General features: G+C 32.7%; 1 protein-coding gene across 3 annotated transcripts in view; it reads right to left on the bottom strand.

Annotated features, from left to right (window-relative positions):
* Positions 1-447: 447 nt before the first annotated feature.
* KCNT2 (potassium sodium-activated channel subfamily T member 2) overlaps positions 448-19,084 on the bottom strand; it is a 296,411-nt gene continuing 277,774 nt past the window's right edge. For 2 of the 3 annotated variants that reach the window (XM_008071505.2, XM_021719277.1), the window contains 2 exons: positions 9,060-9,144; positions 448-2,991 (listed from right to left, as the gene is read on the bottom strand). In XM_008071505.2, coding sequence (XP_008069696.2) covers positions 2,880-2,991; positions 9,060-9,144 — 197 coding nt within the window. In that variant the 3' untranslated portion in view covers positions 448-2,879. The remainder of the gene's footprint in view (positions 2,992-9,059; positions 9,145-19,084) is intronic. The other variant, XM_021719278.1, reaches the window with a different exon arrangement.

The following is a 19,084-nucleotide window of genomic DNA, read 5'->3' as shown; positions in this document are numbered from 1 at the left end:
ATACCCTATTTGACTGGAACTCAGAACACTATTTTTCTTATCTCTAACCAGTGCTTTTCTGACTCTTAAATTAGTGTATTGGGACATTATTCTGCTTCACAAGACATATTTCTCTTCTGGCATCTATGCTAAACTTTGTTCTCCAACATCCCACCTTCCTTTTTCTTCTTTCCTCTTCTCTACCCATTGTTTATTTCTTCCTTTTTAATCTCTATCCTCCTTGTCATTTCCTTCCTCCCATCTCTTTTCCTGCTAAGGTACGATAACTATTCAAAATCAATTATGTTCAAAAGTAATGCAACAAAAGTTTATTCATCACTATATTTTCCAATGAGATCACCTCCATGCTTATTTGGAGTTTAAAACACAAAATGAACACATGAGTTTCATAGTTTCAAAATAGTATTTATCTAAGCAACTAAAGTTTTAGGAAAAAAACACCAAGAGTTTTTATCATTGGAAATAATTTTATTATTTAATTTAAAGCAATTTAGTGTAACTGGTAGCAAAATGGTACATAGATGGTAAACATAATCAACTCTCATCGGGCAACAGGGCTATTACTGACTTTATGTTTTATTTTCATGTGCAAGTATAATTATTTTAAGAAGGCAACAAAGTCTTCTAAAAGCATGTTTTTATTCTTTAAATAACAGAGATACAAACTATTATTATAGGAAGCTGGTATGAATTGTGCCAAATACTAAATTTTGATTCATGTTTATAGTCAAAACTTATATTTTAATATTTATGAGACAAAAATTTAGTTATATGGATACAAATAATCATATCTAAGTTAAAATCCTTGTCTTGACAACTGTCATAATGCAAAAAAAAAAATTAAACTTCAGATTTTGTGGGGAAAGAAAAGATTTGTAAAATCTTATGTTCCCCAAAATAACTGCAATGAAGTAAAAAAAGTCAACTCAGAGAAACATCATACTTGACTACTTATGTGCAAATATAAAACCAGTTTATTAAATTAATTTTTTTCTTTGTTACATATATTTGTTCAATTCTGCCTTCAGCTTTAACAATTTACATGTGAATATGTGTGTTTGTCAAATATATTTCACATGTCTCTAGCATATACACATATAGGCATACAATCTTTAAGTTTTAAGGCATGCTCCCAATTTAAAGTAACTTGTTATAGATTCTCTTCTCTGATAAAAGAAAATTAAAGATAAGCTCACTCTCTTGTAGGGGCAATTCTTGATGTTCTTGTTATTCTAAAATGTAGGTAACGTAAAATACTTAAAAGAAAAAAAAAGCATTTTATATTTTCTAAGCCAAATTATATAATGGCTATAATCTTTTATTTCACATTGTATATTGTATACTTTTATTTCAGAAGAATTATTGAAAGAACATTAGACTTTTTTTAATGTTTTATCCTTTAAATTGATCTTCTTTAAATAACAGAGAGGAATATTATGAAAAGAGAGGACAAAATGTCTCTTTCTAGTCTTACATGTCCTATTTTTTGTTGAATTAAAACAAATGTCAAATTCAGAAGTAAAGAAAAATACAAAATTAGAAGAATGATATATTTTTAAATTGATCGATGCCTTTCCCACAGAAGCATCTTAACACAATTCAATTACCTGAATTACCTGGCAAACTATATACACATTCTCTTGTGCTTTTCTGGTCTACTTCTGTAGGAGAATAAAGCAATACAGATAAAAGCATTGGTGTCACCAAGGGTCAGTTTACATTTCAATTTGTAACTGTCAAATTCTGCATGATTTGTCTTAAATGTAAAGGCCAAAAACTGTTTATTTTTATTTTATGCTTTTTCATAACAATGTTAAAATATAGTTCCTATAGATGACTTTTCAAAATTAAATAAAATTGTGTAAAACACTATTTCTGAGTGTAATTATTTCAATATCAAGTACATAGGGGGATTTTTAATGTTTTGAAGTGTCTTTGGAGTTCATAAAAGGTATAAATTATCTCTGTCAATTTAAAAGCATTTTTCTAATAAAATTTATTATATAGATATATGAAAACTGTTAAAGCTCAAGAGTCTAGTTAAAATCATTACAGCATATTTCCATCAGTCCAGTTAATGTTTCAATTCTTGAATTAAATTTAAGTCAACACATGTGTATTAAGTATTTTCTCTATGCTAGGCATTCTTTTAAGAGAATAATAGATATTAACCTTTTAGTATACTTTTCTTGGCATAAAATGTTTGCTAGACATAAAGTTACCAAAAAGTGCAGGATTTCTTTTTGTTTGTTTTAGTTTCTTCAGTGTAATAAAACATGCTATGAACATCTCAAATTCTAAGATGACTATGATGGTATATAAAAAGGCAGAGAAAAAAAGGTTAAAATGACTTAAAGATCTGCATTCTAAAGCAAACTATGATTCTTACATGAAAGTCAGTCACACAAGTTCACTGATTTATCTCTATGTAGAGAAGACTAGACATTTATGATGAGCTTGATTTTATAAAAACTGCAAGTTTAAAGAATTTGTAAGAGGAGCAGCAACTTTCTGTGTCCATTGTGATGCACCAAATATATTTAAAGTTTGTCTACTTTCTTAAAACCTTAACAATTTAAATTTTTTTCATATATTTTGGATTAATAGAAAACAATTAAATAACAGACTGAAAATTTTGTGTTTTAAGTTTTCAAAGTTATTCCATTTTTGCCTTTCTATTAATAGGGGAGTACCAATAAGTAATATATTAAGTTTCAAAATGACCTTCACTTCTAAGAGAATAGATTGTTTTTAAATGTGAGAGGATTAAGTATATTCCAATCTAGGTTCTTTCATACTAGCAACCCTTTTGTTGTTTCAAGCAAGATCCTTTTAGAAAAAAAAAAAAGTTTCTCTCTCTCGCTCTCTTTTTTTAAAAATCAAAGTTGAGTTTCCTCTCGAGAGTCCTGACCAGTAACATTGCAGATGCTGTTTCTTCGACTGGGTTCACTGTTTGGAAGGTAGGCCAGTGGATCTGGTCGAATTAAGTATCTAACAAAAGAAAACAAAGAAAATGACTTTGTAATAGTAAATACAGGCAGCATTAATTCACTCTGACACTTTAGATTTCTACTTTATGTGTTCAGTTTTTAGATGATTTAAACTGTCTCTGTAGATAACATTGGTGGAAGAACTCGCTGTTTAGCTGCCCTGTGAAATTTTGCAGGGTTTATATCATCATTTCCATACCTGAGAAGACTTTGATGATGAATGCTGATAAACCGAGGACCATTATTTTTCAATTATGATACGTTTCAGCACCTTTATCTGACCAAAATTTTCTGATTTCAATATTTTGATATCTTATCCCTACTTTAGCCATTTTTCTATTGACCTTCATTCTAGCTGTGATTCTTTTGCTGTTTAACTACGCTTACTCTTATTTTTATCAGTTGTAAAATTATATATTTGATAGAATTTTATGGTATTTGATTTAAATATTTTATAATCTTATAAAATTAATGACTTAATAAATGTCGCAAATATCATGTATAATATTTAAATTATCTGGAAAATAATTCATCTAAAATTCAGGTTATGATATAGTAAACAATAACACTAAAGTATAAAAAAATTCTCAATACATTTTACTAGTAATTTGACAAATGTTCATCTGCCAAACTCAAACACTTCATTAATGTCAGTATTTGTTTTTAAGAGAGATGCTTTTCTTCCGACTGCCAAATGATGTACATGCACACCTTGTCTTATTGCTCTTTGTTTTATTGTACTTTGCAGATGTTGCACTTCTTTTTGACAAAGTAAAGACGTGTGGCAATCCTCTATTGAACAATTCTGTTAGTGCCATTTTTCCAACAGCATGTGTTCTGTTGGTGTCTCTGTCTCACGTTTTGGTAGTCTTGTAATGCTTTGAACTTTATAATTTTTATTATATCTGTTATGGTGATCTGTGATCAATGATCTTTGTTGTACTACTATAATTGTTTGGGGGTACCACAAACCATGCCCACATGAGATGGAAATTGTAATTCATAAATGTTGTGTGTATTCTGATTGCTCCATTAACTGTCTGTTCCCTTCTCTATAACTCCCTCTCCTCCGGCATCCCTATTCCTTGAGATACAACAATATTGCAATTGGGCCAATTAATAAGCCTACGATGGCCTCTAAGTGTTCAAGTGAAAGGACGTTGGAGACCCGCCTGGGCAACTTGGCGAGACTTCATCTCCACAATAAATCAAAAATTAGCCAGGCTCGGTGGCTCAGCCTGTAATCCCGCGCCTTTGGGAGGCTGAGGTGAGCGGATTGCCTGAGCCCGCGGGTTCGAGACCCGCCTGGGCAACTTGGCAAGACCTCATCTCTACAATAAATCAAAAATTAGCCGGGCATGGTAGCCTGCACCTGTGGTTCCAGTTACCTGGAAGGCTGAGGCGGAAGGATGGCCGGAGCCCAGCAGGTCGAGGCTGCGGGGGCCGGGAGCGGCCCCTGCACTCCAGTCTGGGCGACGGAGTGAGACTCCAACTCAAAAAAAAAAAAGGAAGGACTAGTCTCACTTCTCTTACTTTAAATCAAAAGCTAAAAATGACTACACTTTGCGAGGAAGGCACATTAAAAGGCTGGATAGGTCAGAAGCTAGGTTTTTTTCTGCTAGTTAGCCCACTGGTGGGAATATAAAGGAAAAGTTCCAAAGAAAAGTGAAAGTGCTACTACAGTGAACATGCAAATGATAAGAAAGGGAAACAACTTTATTTCTGATATGAGGGGACTTTTAGTTCTTTAGATAGAAAAGCAAACCAGCCACAAAATTCTGTAAGTCAAAGCCTAATCCAGAGCAAGGCCCTCTCTCTCTCCAATTATCTCCAGGCTGAGGGAGGTGAAGAAGCTGCAGAAGACAAGCTGCTGAAAGCTAGTAGAGGTTGGCTCATGAGACTCTGAATTAAAACTGCACGATGAAGCAGCAAGTGCTGATGAAGAAGCTATTGTAAGTTGTCCGAAGACAAAACTAAGATCATTGATGAAGATGTCTACACTAACTGCCAGATTTTCAATGTAAATGAAGACGGCCAACTATCAGAAGATGCTATCTAGGACTTTCATAGCCAGAGAAAAGACAATGCCTGGCTTAAATCTCAAAGGATAGACTCAGAGGGCAGTTGAAGCCAGTGCTCATTTGCCATCTCAAAAATCCTAGGGCCTTTGAATATTATGCTAAATCTACTCTGACTGTGCTATATAAACAGTAATGCAAAACTTGAATGACAGTACATCTTTTTTTTTTTTGAATTTAGGCATTTTTAAAATGATAATTTATCATTGCTCCAGTTCTGTAAAATTTAATTATCTCAATGCCACAAATACAGATTATACAATGATGTGAGCAAAGGTTTTTATTTCTTCTTAATAGTAGTCAGGCTGATGTCTTAGCTTAAAACTAATAAAAAATAAGTTATCCAAAAGAGAAGAAGTTCCCTGGAAATATGTCAATTTTACCTGTGCACACTGTATTGTACATATTATATTCAAAGTTGAAAGACTAAAGACTAGAAGTTATTTGAAATTATAAGTATACGTATTTGACAAAAAATATATGTTCATAGACTCTAAAGGTTAACAATATCTTCTTTGACCATTCTGTCAAAAATAATTATGGGAAATAATTTTATTAGGCTCAAGAAATATTTAACTTATTTTAAAATACAAATAAGGTAAGCACAACTAAACAAACTACATAATTAACAAAAAATTATTTGAAAAAAGATATAAGAAGGTTAGAATTAATAGGAGTAGATTGGATATTTAATAAAATATTATATACAGTTATGGGTTTAAAGGAAAAAACCACATTATTATAGTAATATACTACCTGAAGGATCCATGATGGGCAGTTGAAATCCCAGTACATCATAAATGAGATGGTTTCCTCTGACATAAAGTCTTCTATAAATTCAGTGTCAGCATTGAGTATAATTTTTGACAGTGCCTTGAAGAAGTCTGCTAGCTTAAATTGTTATTAATCTAATTTCCCAATGCTCCTGTGTTCTAACCAGTATTATCAGAAGGCAAAATAAAGCATTATTATACTTATAGTTGTATCTTAGGTGAATTTTAGAAATCTTTTCACATTTATTTTGGATCAAAGTTACTCCTGATATTGTATTTGCCTAACAAGTTTTTGAGACACATTCATGTTTCTGCCCTTAAACAAAACACAACTCAACAGTACAATATTCATTCTTCTACTTTTCTATTTATATATTTGGAAAAATTATTCTCTATATAGCTTTTTTCATGTAAAAACAAAAGAGTAAATATTTTCTATAGAAAATTAGCTTATCTTCAACACTCCAATACCATATAACTACATGCTTTCTTGACTTTCCCACTTTGTACTTTAGATAATATGCTTGAAAGAGTAGAAAAAGAAAATGTGATATATATATATATATATAATAAGAAAATGTGATATATATATATATAATAAGAAAATGTGATATATATATATATACACAATGGAATACTATTCAGTCATAAAAATGATGAAATTCTGTCATTTGCACTAACATTGGTAAAACTAGAGAACATTATGTTACGTGAAATAAAACAGGAACAGAAAGACAAATATCACATGTTCTCACCCATATGTGTGAGCTTAAAAAAATTGATGTCATGAAAATATTTAATAGAATGTTGGTCACCAGAGTCTGGGAAAACTAATGGGAGGTGGTGGATAAAGAGAGGTTGGTTAATGGGACCAAAGACAGTCAAAAAGAAGAAATGTTCTAGTGCTTGATAGCACAGTGGGACAACTATAGTTAATAATTTACACTATATTTCAAAATAGCTAGAAGAGAAGATTTGAAATGTTACCAACACAAAGAGTAAGTGTTTAAGATGATGGGTATTTCAATTACCCTGATTTGATCATTACACATTGTTTGCATGCATCAAAATATGATATGTTCTCCATAAATATGTACAACTATTATGTAAAAACAAAATAGTAATTAAATAAAATAAGTCAACATTACTTATATATACATATGTGTGAATATATATAATATGTGTGTGCATATATGTATGTGTGTGTGTGTGTATATGTATGTTTATATAGTATGTTCAGCTCATCATGTCTTTTTTTCCCAGTCAACAGCTCCTTTTCCAGCCTGAAAGTGTGTGACCCCATTCTGACTCATTTTGATGTATCAAAATGTTTTATTTTTATTCTTTGCAATCACACATTGGAAACCTTAAAGCTATGCTAAACTCCTTTTTCAATGTCTAAATCAATGACCATGGCTCACTGCCTTCAACAGTAGATTTACATAGGGGCTTGCCATTATAATCTATTATCTTGATGCTATGACAGATTATTTCCCTTATATCTGCTTATCACTGGTTTACTTATTTTCAGGACCACCCCAACCCTAATCCATTGTACTAATCAATTATATTAACTCCCGCAGAACTCCTTTTAAAAGTCATAACTTTTCTACCCTAGCAAAAATCTATCATAAAACTGACAACGTGTCAAGTAGTCTTCTAATTATTTGCATATTATTAGTTTTAAACCACTTGCATGAATCCATTTAAGGCTCTGCATCACAAAATGTTCTCACTCCTGCTAGTCCCTTACTTTACTACTTACTTTCCTGATTACAGACACAAATATATCCTGTGGACCTAACGTCCATTGAGACTTTTGGATCTTTTAAAAAAATTTCTTGTCAGTAATACAATCTTGTTAGGAATTTAATTCCCAGGCTTATACCAACGGTTACCAAAGTGCCTTTTCCAAAATCTTGCTATGTACTTGCTGTTATATATCTAAGTGCTATCCATCATCTGTAAGGCCAAGTTTAAACTCATTTTGTCATCTAATGTCCTTCTAGAGGCAGGTCTGATTTATGTATCCAGTATTATAATTACTTAAGATAAGAAGTGCTAAATTCAGTATTATACTTAGTTAACAACAGATACAAAGCTTCTACTCCAAACTGTTATCTGAAACACTTTATGCAATTCCCATGTAGTGCATTTTCTTTTTCTCTTACTCTCTCTCTCTTTTTTTTTTTAATTGAGTGAGGTCTCATTCAGTTGCCCAGGCTTGAATGCAATAGCACACACACAGCCACCACAACCTTAGCTTGCTGGGCTCGGGGGATCCTTCTGCCTCAGTCTTCAAGTAGCTGGAGGTCACCAAACTGGGTTAATTTTTTGATTTATTGTAGAGATGAGATCTCGTCAATTTGCCCAGGTTGGTCTTGAACCCCTGGACTCAGGCAGTCTTCTCACCTCTGTCTCTTAAAGTGCTGGGATTATAGGTGTGAACCATCACACCCGGCAATGTAGTGTATTTTCTAAAGCCATTTTTTCCTGTCCTGGAATATCTTCTGCTCTCCACCAACACAAATCCTATCTACAGAGTCTAGTTTAAATCTTACATCCTTTATAATCACTCCAACTCAGAATAATGTGCTCCTCCATTAATTTAGAAAGGCGCTGTCTATCTCACTCACTTGATGCTTAATGTATTAATGACAGTCATATACTATTAAATTTTTCATAAATGATAGTTTTGTTAATTAAAATACAAGATCTTTGAATCAGAATATGCCTTAGTCATGTCTAGCTCACATATTTCAGGCAATGTTATTACAATTTTACATGCTCAATATGCACTTTTCAATGAATTAAATTACTTCCAAAGACCTTTTGCTAATGAGTACTTTGACCAATTTTACTTGGATTTTAGATGCTATTTAGAACTCAATAGCATGGGATAGTTCAAGTTTTCTTTTGAGTTGCTTTTTAATTATTCCATATTTTTTCTCTTATTTCTCCAAATGTATATTAACTCACAGAATATAGAATACATGCCATTTCCTTATTTTATACTCATTCTTTGAAATAATCCTACAATTTTTATATCACTGCACACAAGAACACATCAAGTGCATTTGTTTATTTAAAAAATTAAACCTAGGTTTTTAAAGCACTTATATCACAAAAATATAAGAGGCTATAATGGAATAAATAAAAAAAATAAATGAGTAGTTTTCTAAAAACACATGCCTATGTGAAATATGAGATCAACTTACACAACATCGTTCAACTCTATTCTGGTATCTGGAGATGGGTTAATCAGGATGTAGGAGAGGGTACTTTGATGATCATTCATTTCATCTAGAAGATAAATACATGCCAAGTTCGTTACACTACTTACAGAAAATTACATGAATTATTGTAGAACAGCTTATGCTCAAACCATATAACTGTCAGGGAAAACTTGCTATAGTTTTACCCACACCATGCTTGCGTACATAGTTTGGCTATTTCCAAATTACTAGCATTGAAAATATCTGACAGGTACTCTTTTTTTGTAGTAATGGATGATAAAAATAAAGTATCTAATTCTGCTCAGACCAACAACAGTTATAGTCTATCCTTTAGCTATTACAGTAAAAAAAAGTATTTCTATTAAATAAATAGCTGGGGAAAATGTTTACTTTATCTATGACTTATCAATTGCAAAAAAAATTGTAGTTATCGACAACAGTCCTAGAAAATAATATTCATATAAGGACTTCTTGGGGGAAAAAAATCTAATTACACTGTGTTTAGAAAACGAAACAAATGGCCAGGTGCAGTGGCTCATGCCTGTAATCCCAGCATTTTGGGAGGCCAAGGTGAGAGGATTGCCAGAGCCCACGGGTTTGAGACCAATCTGAGCAACTAGGTGAGACCTCATCTCTATAATAAATCAAAAAATTAGCTGGGTGTGGTGGCATGTGCTTGTAGTTTCAGCTACTTGGAAGGCTGAGGTGGAAGGATCACCTGAGCCCAACAGGTCGAGGCTGTAGTGGCAGTGAGTGTGCCAGTGCACTCCAGCCTGGGCGACAGAGTCTCAAATTTTGTTAATTCATTATATAGACATCTTCAAGTTGCAAAGTTGGAAAGTTGACTTGGCATTATATAGGACATCAGAGGTAAAAGAAAGCAAACAGCTTTGGGGTCTCAATTTTTTATATTTCAAGGTTATCATAAGTTGTAAATATAAAACCCTGAGAACTTACGCTTCAATCAACATAACTCCTATGGGTAGAATTTTAGCCTATGAGAATTCTCTCAAAAATCCTGTTCTAGAGCCAACGTATTCTTCTAGCCACTTCAGTTGCAGACAAGAGTGACTTCTGTAGGAATTACTAAATTTTTCAGTTTGATTCAAAACCTAAGAATAAATTTTGGTGTGTGTTAGGATAGCTGAAGTCTAAGGCACTAGACTCAGAATAAATTTCATACCAGTAGAGATATGTCGTATTCAAATAACTGCAGTAAATTAAAGATTTTTTAAAGTGATAACCTCTTTGCTGTACTAGAATATATGTTATGGTCATAAAATAATGTTGACCACTGTGTTCACCTGACTAAAAATCCATCGCTTCTATAATGTGAAAGGCTTAATATTTTCACCTATGATATTTCAGGTTGATATATAGGTGTACCCTATTTTTAAATGTATAAATGAGAATCCTTATTTTACTAGGCAGATAAATTGCAAAATAATTGAACCCACCATATGCTTACCAGTAAAACTATTATAATCACAAGTTCATCAAATTAATATTCAAATAAAGAAATATATTCAACTGCACATCTATAAGATAGATACAAAGAATTATATTTTACTGTAAGATTTAAGTTGAAATTTAAATTTCAGACAAATAAATAACAATCTTAGCATAAGTTTGTCCCAAAATATTGTATGTAAACTACTTATACAAAATATTGTATGTAAACTACTTATACAAAAATATTTGTTATTTATTTAAATTTAGATTCCACTGAAAATCCTGTATTTTTATTCATTAAATCTGGTAATACACAGGGATAGATGGCTAACTTAACTGGCTGGAGCTTGGAATTTCAGTGAGTATATAATATCAATCAAAATATATTGTACTGGCAAGAGATTACCAGGATCATTTCTCTATATAAAACAATTTTGATTCATTTGTATCTTTTGAGAAATGTTTCATGTGTGCGAATTTCCAAAACTGCTGTGCAAAGGTACAGAGACTGATAATGCACTGTGAAGATGAAATCATAATACTCTAAAATATAACCAGTCTACTAAAATTATTTCTCTTTCATTTGACTATGTATAGCTCACTTTCATATACCAAAAATGGCATTATTGAACTGTGATACAGAGAAAACAACTTAACAGATAACTTTTCAGTCAATACCGACACTCAACCTTTTCCTTTAATTACTAACAGGGTTTTGTACTTATCTTTTTATCCTGGAATCAAGCCAAAGACTATTAGTGATCTGGTTTGCCTGTTAAAAACGTAAACATTATCTAGACAACTGAGGAATTCCCAACAGCAGATATAATTATTATGTCACTGAAGATTTTTAATCATACTGTAGATCCTATGAACTCCAGGAATTGAACAAGTGTTTTGCTAATGTGTTCAATTCAATGAATCCATATGGTTTATCAAGACATGGATAACATCACAATCAGAAATAATCACTCCTGGTTTCTTTCCTCACCCCTCACTGACTTTTTTTCAGGAAGGAGAAATGACTTATCTCTGATTTAGGTTACAAGAAATTGGGAGTTCAAAGCTGTTCTTTCTCTTTCATGTCTGCTTTTCTACAGAGTTAATTGTGGCCAACTTGTTCTTTGCCATGATGCTTTGTTAAAAAGGCCAGCAGTTGCCTTTTTTTCTTTGTGATTTTGTGTTTAAGAATTAAGGAGTCAGAGATCACTCAGTATTATAAATTCTAATTCCATCCAGGTTGCTGCAAAGTTCATGATTTTGTTCTTCTTTATGGCTGCATAGTATTCCATTGTGCATATGTACCCCATTTTTTTTTATCCAGTCCTCTTTTGATAGACAGCACTGTTAGTTCCATGTTCTTGCTATTAAGAGCTGAGTATCACATGTTCTCACTCATAAGTGGACCTTGAACAACTACCATATTACTGTAGGAAAGGGATTGAAAGTAATGGGAAACTGTGGAGAGGGGGGTGGGGAATGGGTAGCTGGGATTGACAGTAGTTGATATCTGACTGGGGAAGCGGGGGCACACCTCATCAATAAGGGTAACTGCACAATGAATATTTGTATACTTAACCCTGAATTGTACCCAACAATTTTAAAATAAAAATTAAAAGAGAAAAAAAAGAATTGAGTAAGATTTTTTTAAAGGCTATTGTGGTCACATATCAAAACCACATTCAACAATGGATTTTTATTAGCCAATAAGTCTGGTATTATTTTTTTTCTCCATCCGTCATCATCTGTGATTATTTTTTAGTTATTCCTTAAGTCTGGAGAGGAAAATGTGGTAGATTCACTGGCTCTTTAAGGTCCTATCATAATAATTATCATTGACCATGGCAAAAACACAAATTAATTAAAATACAGTTCTGTCCCCAAAATATAATACCATATTTACTGAGTAAAACAAATTTTTCTTGATAAATTTGGCTTCGTCAACCACAGAATCAAGATTCTGTCTTCTAACAAACAAGGTATATACCAAGGGAATCTACAGTGAAAATATTCACTTTGTTCCTGACATCAACTGTGACCTTAGCAAAATAATTTTTTAAAAGTTTAAATTGTTTTCATAGAAATGACTGCTTCATTACTAAAATAACTGTTTTGTTTTGTTTTTTAATTTTGTTTTGAGTCGGAGTCTCACTCTGTCGCCCAGACTGGAGTGCAGTGGCCGCTCGCAGTCACCGCAGCCTTGACCTGCTGGGCTCTGGCAATCCTTCCGCTTCAGCCTTTCAAGTAGCTGGGCACGCGCTACTATGCCCGGCTAATTTTTTTTTTTTTTTTTTTTTTTTATTGTAGAGATGAGGTCTCGCCAAGTTGCCCAGGAGGGTCTCAAACCTGCGGGCTCAGGCAATCCACTCACCTCAGCCTCACAAAGCGCTGGGATTACTGGCTGAGCCATCAAGTCTGGCAAAAACTGTTATTAAAAGTGATTCTTTTTATACAAATTGAAAAAATTCTCAAATATTGCAATCTTTAAAATAATATTGTAACTTGAAAAGAAAGTCTATAAGACAAAATTCAAAGATTGTTAGCAGTATCTACAAAAAACTTATTTTGCTATATTAACTAGCATGTATAATTATTTAATCAAAATCTTCAAGTTGTAAGTATTCTTCCTAAAGTAGTTTGTGTAAATAGAGATCAGACATGAAGTAGAATCATACTCCTTTGCTTATCAAGTAATTGCTAAATAAGTCCTATTCCACACACATGAATTTCATTTTTTTGTTGTTTTTAGTTTTCATTTTGAAGTATTTTAAGAGGACGTCTGAAAAAGGAAAATATAATTTTACAAGAAATTTAAATATTAAATATATTTATGTAGGTTGCCATTAAATACTCCTCCTGTTATGGACTGAATTGTGCCCCACTCCCCACGCGACTATGTTGAAGTTCTAACCACCAGTGTGACTGTATTTGGAGATAGGGCCTAAAAAGATAATTACAGTTAAATGAGGTCATTAGTTAGGCCCTAATTTCATAGGACTGGTGTCCTTATGAGAAGAAGGAGAGACACTAGGAGTGCATACACACAGAGAAAAGGCCATATGAGGACGCAATAAGAAGACAGTCACTTAGAAGCCAAAATGGGAGATCTCAGAACATAACCTTTGGGCATTTTGGTTTGGGACTTCCAGCCTCCAGAACAGTGAGAAAATAAGCATCTATTGTTAAAACCACCTACACTGTGGTATTTTGTTATGGTAATTCTAGTAGACAAATGTAACTTCTGAAACACATATCTCTTATATCATGTGTAATCAGAGAAACATTTTATAGAATATAAAAGAATCACTGAGAGGCCTAGTGAAGAACAAAGGCTCTGAATCCAGACTATGTGCATTGAAGTTCTAGATCCATCACACACTCTTAGATCTTATTCAAATTATTTCTTTTAAAGTCTCTGTGATCAGTTTCTTCTTCTATAAAGTGGGATAACAAAAGTGCTATCTCAAAGGCTGTAACTAGAATTAAATTATAATAAACACATATTGAACATAATTTCAAAATAATACATTAACATTAATAACTAGTCCTTGGACTTAAACCTGATTTATGTCAAGTGCAATGTAAAGATTATCTATTATTACCATAGCAGGCAAAATCATTTGTAAATTATAAAAAAAAATCGTATATGTATTGTGATTTGAAGGTGATGGCACGGAAAAATGGGAAGCAATGTTCCAAATAAATAGAACAGAAAATGGGAAAGCATGAGGTGGTTTGGTTTAAGTTTCAGAAAGCTGGCACCAGGCAATGGACTAAAATGAGCAAAAAGAAGATTAATTGGAGATGATGTTGAACAGGCAAGCTGGAACCAGGTCCTTGAAGGGCTTTACTCTTGGTCAGTAGTTTGAAATTTATTCTAAGTTCAATGAGAAAACATCAAAAGCTTGTAAGAGTTATGGGGAAGGGCTGGTGGCATGATCCAATTTTCTATTAAATATATCACCTCGATTGCTTTGTGGGAAATAAACTTTGAGGGGGACAGGTTGAGACTCTGAAATAATTAGGCGGTGATTGTGGAACAGAAACCTAGGTGAGAGATATTGGTAGCTTGGAAATGAGAAATAAAAATAATTGCAAAAGAGGGAAGGAAAGAGAGATAGAATTTATAGAGGCAGAGACAGAAAGAAAGACAGAGACAGAAAGAGAGAGAGAAGACAGAGACAGAAACTGATAGGAGATAGTTTTAGGCTGGGAGAAACCATAGTCTGTTTCAATACTAATGGGAAAAGCAAGTAAAAGAAACTGGTATTGTGAACAATGCTGCGATAAGCATATCAGTTTCTTTTACTTGCTTTTCCCATTAGTATTGAAACAGACTATTAACAGTAGCAAATATCTGTCTGGGAACGGGGAAACACCCCATATCAACAGGGTGCCTGAATGAAACGCAATTGTATACCTAACCCTTAACTGTACCCCACAACTTCACAATAAAAAAAAAAAGAAACTGGTGCTATATGAAAGAGAGGGTTAAAAAGCCTTTCGCCACTACAAAGAAATACCTTATCAGTGACCGTAATCTCAGTCACACAGTACTTATTCTCTTACATTTTGATAATAGCACAACCTAGTGATGATTTCATGTTCCTTTACTTGAACTTCAAACCCACATTATGCGTTAGCCACCAGTCTAACTGGTTGATTTTATAGTCCTGACCTAATTTGCTCAAGTATTCCAGTTTAGTGTCAAACTGTGCTTACTAGTATAAGTATTTTGTTCATTTTTACTTAACTGACCAGTGTTATTAGAAGAAAGGTGTCTAAAAATAAGGATACAATAAATAGTTCTATATTACCAACTGCTATTTAATACTATTTTGAAAGGCAAGATAAAGCTCAAGAAGTAAGTGGACTCTCTTATTTTCCTTCATGTGAATATTCATAATATTCAAATATACATGAAGCAAATAGCAAAACAAGCAGAATGACTTAGGGCAAAATTTTAGAAATAGCTAATTTCAACTCTTCCACAAGCCTCACCATCGCTTATCATGTTCACGCACAGACGCTAAGTGAGACTCAATTTTCCTTTCAAAAAAGAGTACTTAATATTTTTTAACTTTTTAAATTTTGTTACCATCTTTTATAAATATTAAAACCAAAACCACCTTGCCATTTATTTTTATATTAAAGGAATTTTCTTTAAAAGTAAACAAGAACAATGAGTCTAAAAATGTTATTTCTTCAATGGTGGAAAGTTTGTTTGTTTGTTTGTTATAATTAAGATGCTGTTTCCATGGGCCCATATCCTACATCTGACTAATATTGGCCTTCAGGGCTATTGGGTATCTCAGGTGAATGGAAATTCTCAATAAATGCCAATTTATTTCAAAGTACTATAATGAAAGCAATTTTATATTAAGTGATGTGGGTCAAAACTATGCAAATTGTCTTCAAAGTAAGGAACATACACATTTGTGTTTAAATATATTCGTTTCGCCGGGCTCTGTGGCTCAGCCTGTAATCCCGCGCTTTGGGAGGCTGAGGTGAGTGGATGGCCTGAGCCGGCGGGTTCCAGACCCACCTGGGCAACTTGGCGAGCCCTCATCTCCGCAATAAATCAATAAATCAGCCGGACGTGGCAGCGCGCGCCTGTGGTTCCCGCTACTGGGAAGGCTGAGGCGGGAGGATCGCTGGGCCCGGCAGGTCGAGGCTGCGGGGCCGGGAGCGGCCGCTGCACTCCGGTCTGGGCGACGGAGTGAGACTCCGACTCAAAAAAAAAAAAAAGAAAAAATAGCATATTTATTTTTATTTTATTTTAATGATTGAGCTATCTGCTCTAAATTAAGGTATTTCTCCTGAAATGATATCTGAGTTAAAGAAAACTATAGTAAACATATTAAACAATTTAAATATACAGCATGTTCATTAATTTTGCAAATATCCTGTTGTACTTTCATTTGACTTCAAGAGCATTTTTTTGATTAGTTGATAATTTAAATTCATCACATGGAATTCATTATTTTGTTTACTAACTCAGATATTTAGTAATGATAACTGAGCATGTTCAATCATGGATTTTTACAAATACATATAGTTAGGCAACCACCACCATAATTACAATAGTGACCATTTGCCAAAAAGTTCTCTCGTGCCCTTTTGCAGTCAGTTTTTTCCACTTAAACCCAAACCCTAACAATAACTGATTTCAAGAAGCGATCAGTTTTCTAGCAGTAATACAGTGTGTTTCTGTTATTCTCTTAGTATATTTTTTGTATTGTATTCACGTTATTTTACGGATCTACTTTGATATTAACATAGCCACTCCAGCTTCTTTTTAAAAAATTTCTTATTGCATAAAATACATCTTTTTAAAAGTGTTTTTCCTCTTAAAGTATTTTTAAAAATTTCAATGAGTTTCCTTTACACAACATGTATTGGGTCTTGCTTCCTTTAATTTCATCTGATGAAATGGAACTATTTAGTTCATTTATAGTCCATTTATAGTTAATACACTTGTTAATGTAATTCAGTTGAAATCTACCATCTTGCTAGCTGTGTTCCACTTGTCCTACATATTCTTCTTTCTCTGCCTTCTTTTGGTTGAGATTTATTTTTTAATTCTTCTTTTAATCATTCCATTCCATTCCATTTGCACTATTGGCCACTTGTTATATCATTTATATCACTCTGGTTTAGAAGTTTTGTAGTTCTTCTAGGTCACAGATTGGGAAATTTTTGTTCTGTAAAGGGCCGGATATTAAATATTTCAGGCTTTGTAGACCATGTGACTTCTGCATCAACTAAACTCTTACACTATAGACTGAAAGTAGCCATAGACAATACATAAACAAGAAAGGACAGCTGTTTAGTTTAGAAAAACTAGCAAATTCAAATTAACTGTCCCATGCTATAGGGTTTACAACACACAGCTTTAACTTATCATTCATAACTGTTACATAATATTATACCACTTCACTTGTAGTAGCATGGTCCTACAACCTTATATAACCATTTCTTCCTTATTATTTGAGCTATTATTGTCATACATTTTTGCTTCTATATATGCTATGAAACTCAACATTTCTGTTATACATTTTCTTTAAAAAGTAAATTATCTTTTAACAAAACAAAAATGTGGCTTTTATATTTACCCATATGTTTACCATTTCTTTTTTCTACATCCGACTTTCTACCTGGCATCATTTTTCTTACTTCTCAGAAGTTTCCTTTATAATTTTTTTGTAGTGTAGCTCTGTTTTTGACAAATTGTCAATGTTTGTTTGTTGAATTTGCTTTCATTTTAGAAAGTTATCTATATTGTATACAGAGTCTGTTGTCATATTTATTCTTCATTCATACAATTTTATTTAGATCCTTTTAAAGTATTTTATCATTGGTTTTCAGCAATATTATATATTGTGTCTTGCCATGTTTAATATTTACATTGCTTGGGTCTCATTGTGTTTCTTAAATATTGAATAGAGTTCTCATCAAATTTAGAAAAATTTTGGCCATTCAAATATCTTCTGGGATTTCAGTTACACACATTAGATTACTTGATAATAATAAATAAATGACATTCAAAGCTATATTTTTCCTGTTTCTCTTTATGCAGCATCTTACATAGTCTATTGCTAGGGCTTTATGTGTACTGAAATTGTTTTCTGTGGTAGCTACTCCGAAGTTAATCTAGTCCAGTGTTTAATTTTGAATACTGCCTTATGTATTTTGGGGGTGTTCAATCTGGTCTCTTTTATATCTTCAATTTATCTCCGTATCATGTCCAGGCTTTTCTCTACCATCTTGAACATATAGCATATATTATAATAACTATTTTAATATCCAAGTTTTCTGAATTTGTTTCTAGTCATTGGTTTTTCTGCAAGTTATGGGGCATATTTTGAATCCTCCCCCTACACCTACGAAGGTATTAATGCATTTGTTTACTATCCCTCAGAGAACAAAGTTATATACTGCCTTTTGTATAATGTCTGTACACTATTGTTTCATATTTTTTCAAGCTGCTTAAGTTGAGAGGATAAATGTTTGTCAGAATCAGAAGATTCTCCTTGTTTTAGTGGATTTAGAAAGCTCATTCTTTGCTCTCTTTCTGACTATACTCAACCCATAATAGACTGTTAATAGTAAAAAGCTCATTCAACTGATTAACTTTTCTCAATGACAAAATATATTTTATTGATTCGAATTGGCCACATTTTTCCTACACATATGCTAAAACACAACACTTCAATTTCCAGTCATAAAGATAAAATATGTATTTATATTTATAAAAATACACATAAGTGCAATTAACTGTGGTAAAAACTGTAAAGATACTAGCATTATTGAAAAGTTAATGTTCTAGGAAGTATACAAAAGGATAAAACAAAACAGTTTTAATTTAGGGAGACAAAATAATTATTGCTTAAAAATTTTTATTTACTGCAATTTACCAACTCATCAATTACCCCTTTGAAAGCTTTATTATTATATCTATTAAGAGAAAACATTTAGTTTTCATTGTTCTTTAATGTTCTACTGATAAAATGAGATGATATAAATCACATTGCATGTATTTAATCATGTATTTC

This window comes from Carlito syrichta, unplaced genomic scaffold (genome assembly GCF_000164805.1).
Source record: "Carlito syrichta isolate Samal-C Ts95f unplaced genomic scaffold, Tarsius_syrichta-2.0.1 Scaffold314346, whole genome shotgun sequence".
Lineage (NCBI taxonomy): Eukaryota > Metazoa > Chordata > Mammalia > Primates > Tarsiidae > Carlito > Carlito syrichta.
This window is presented reverse-complemented; position numbering and strand designations above follow the sequence as displayed.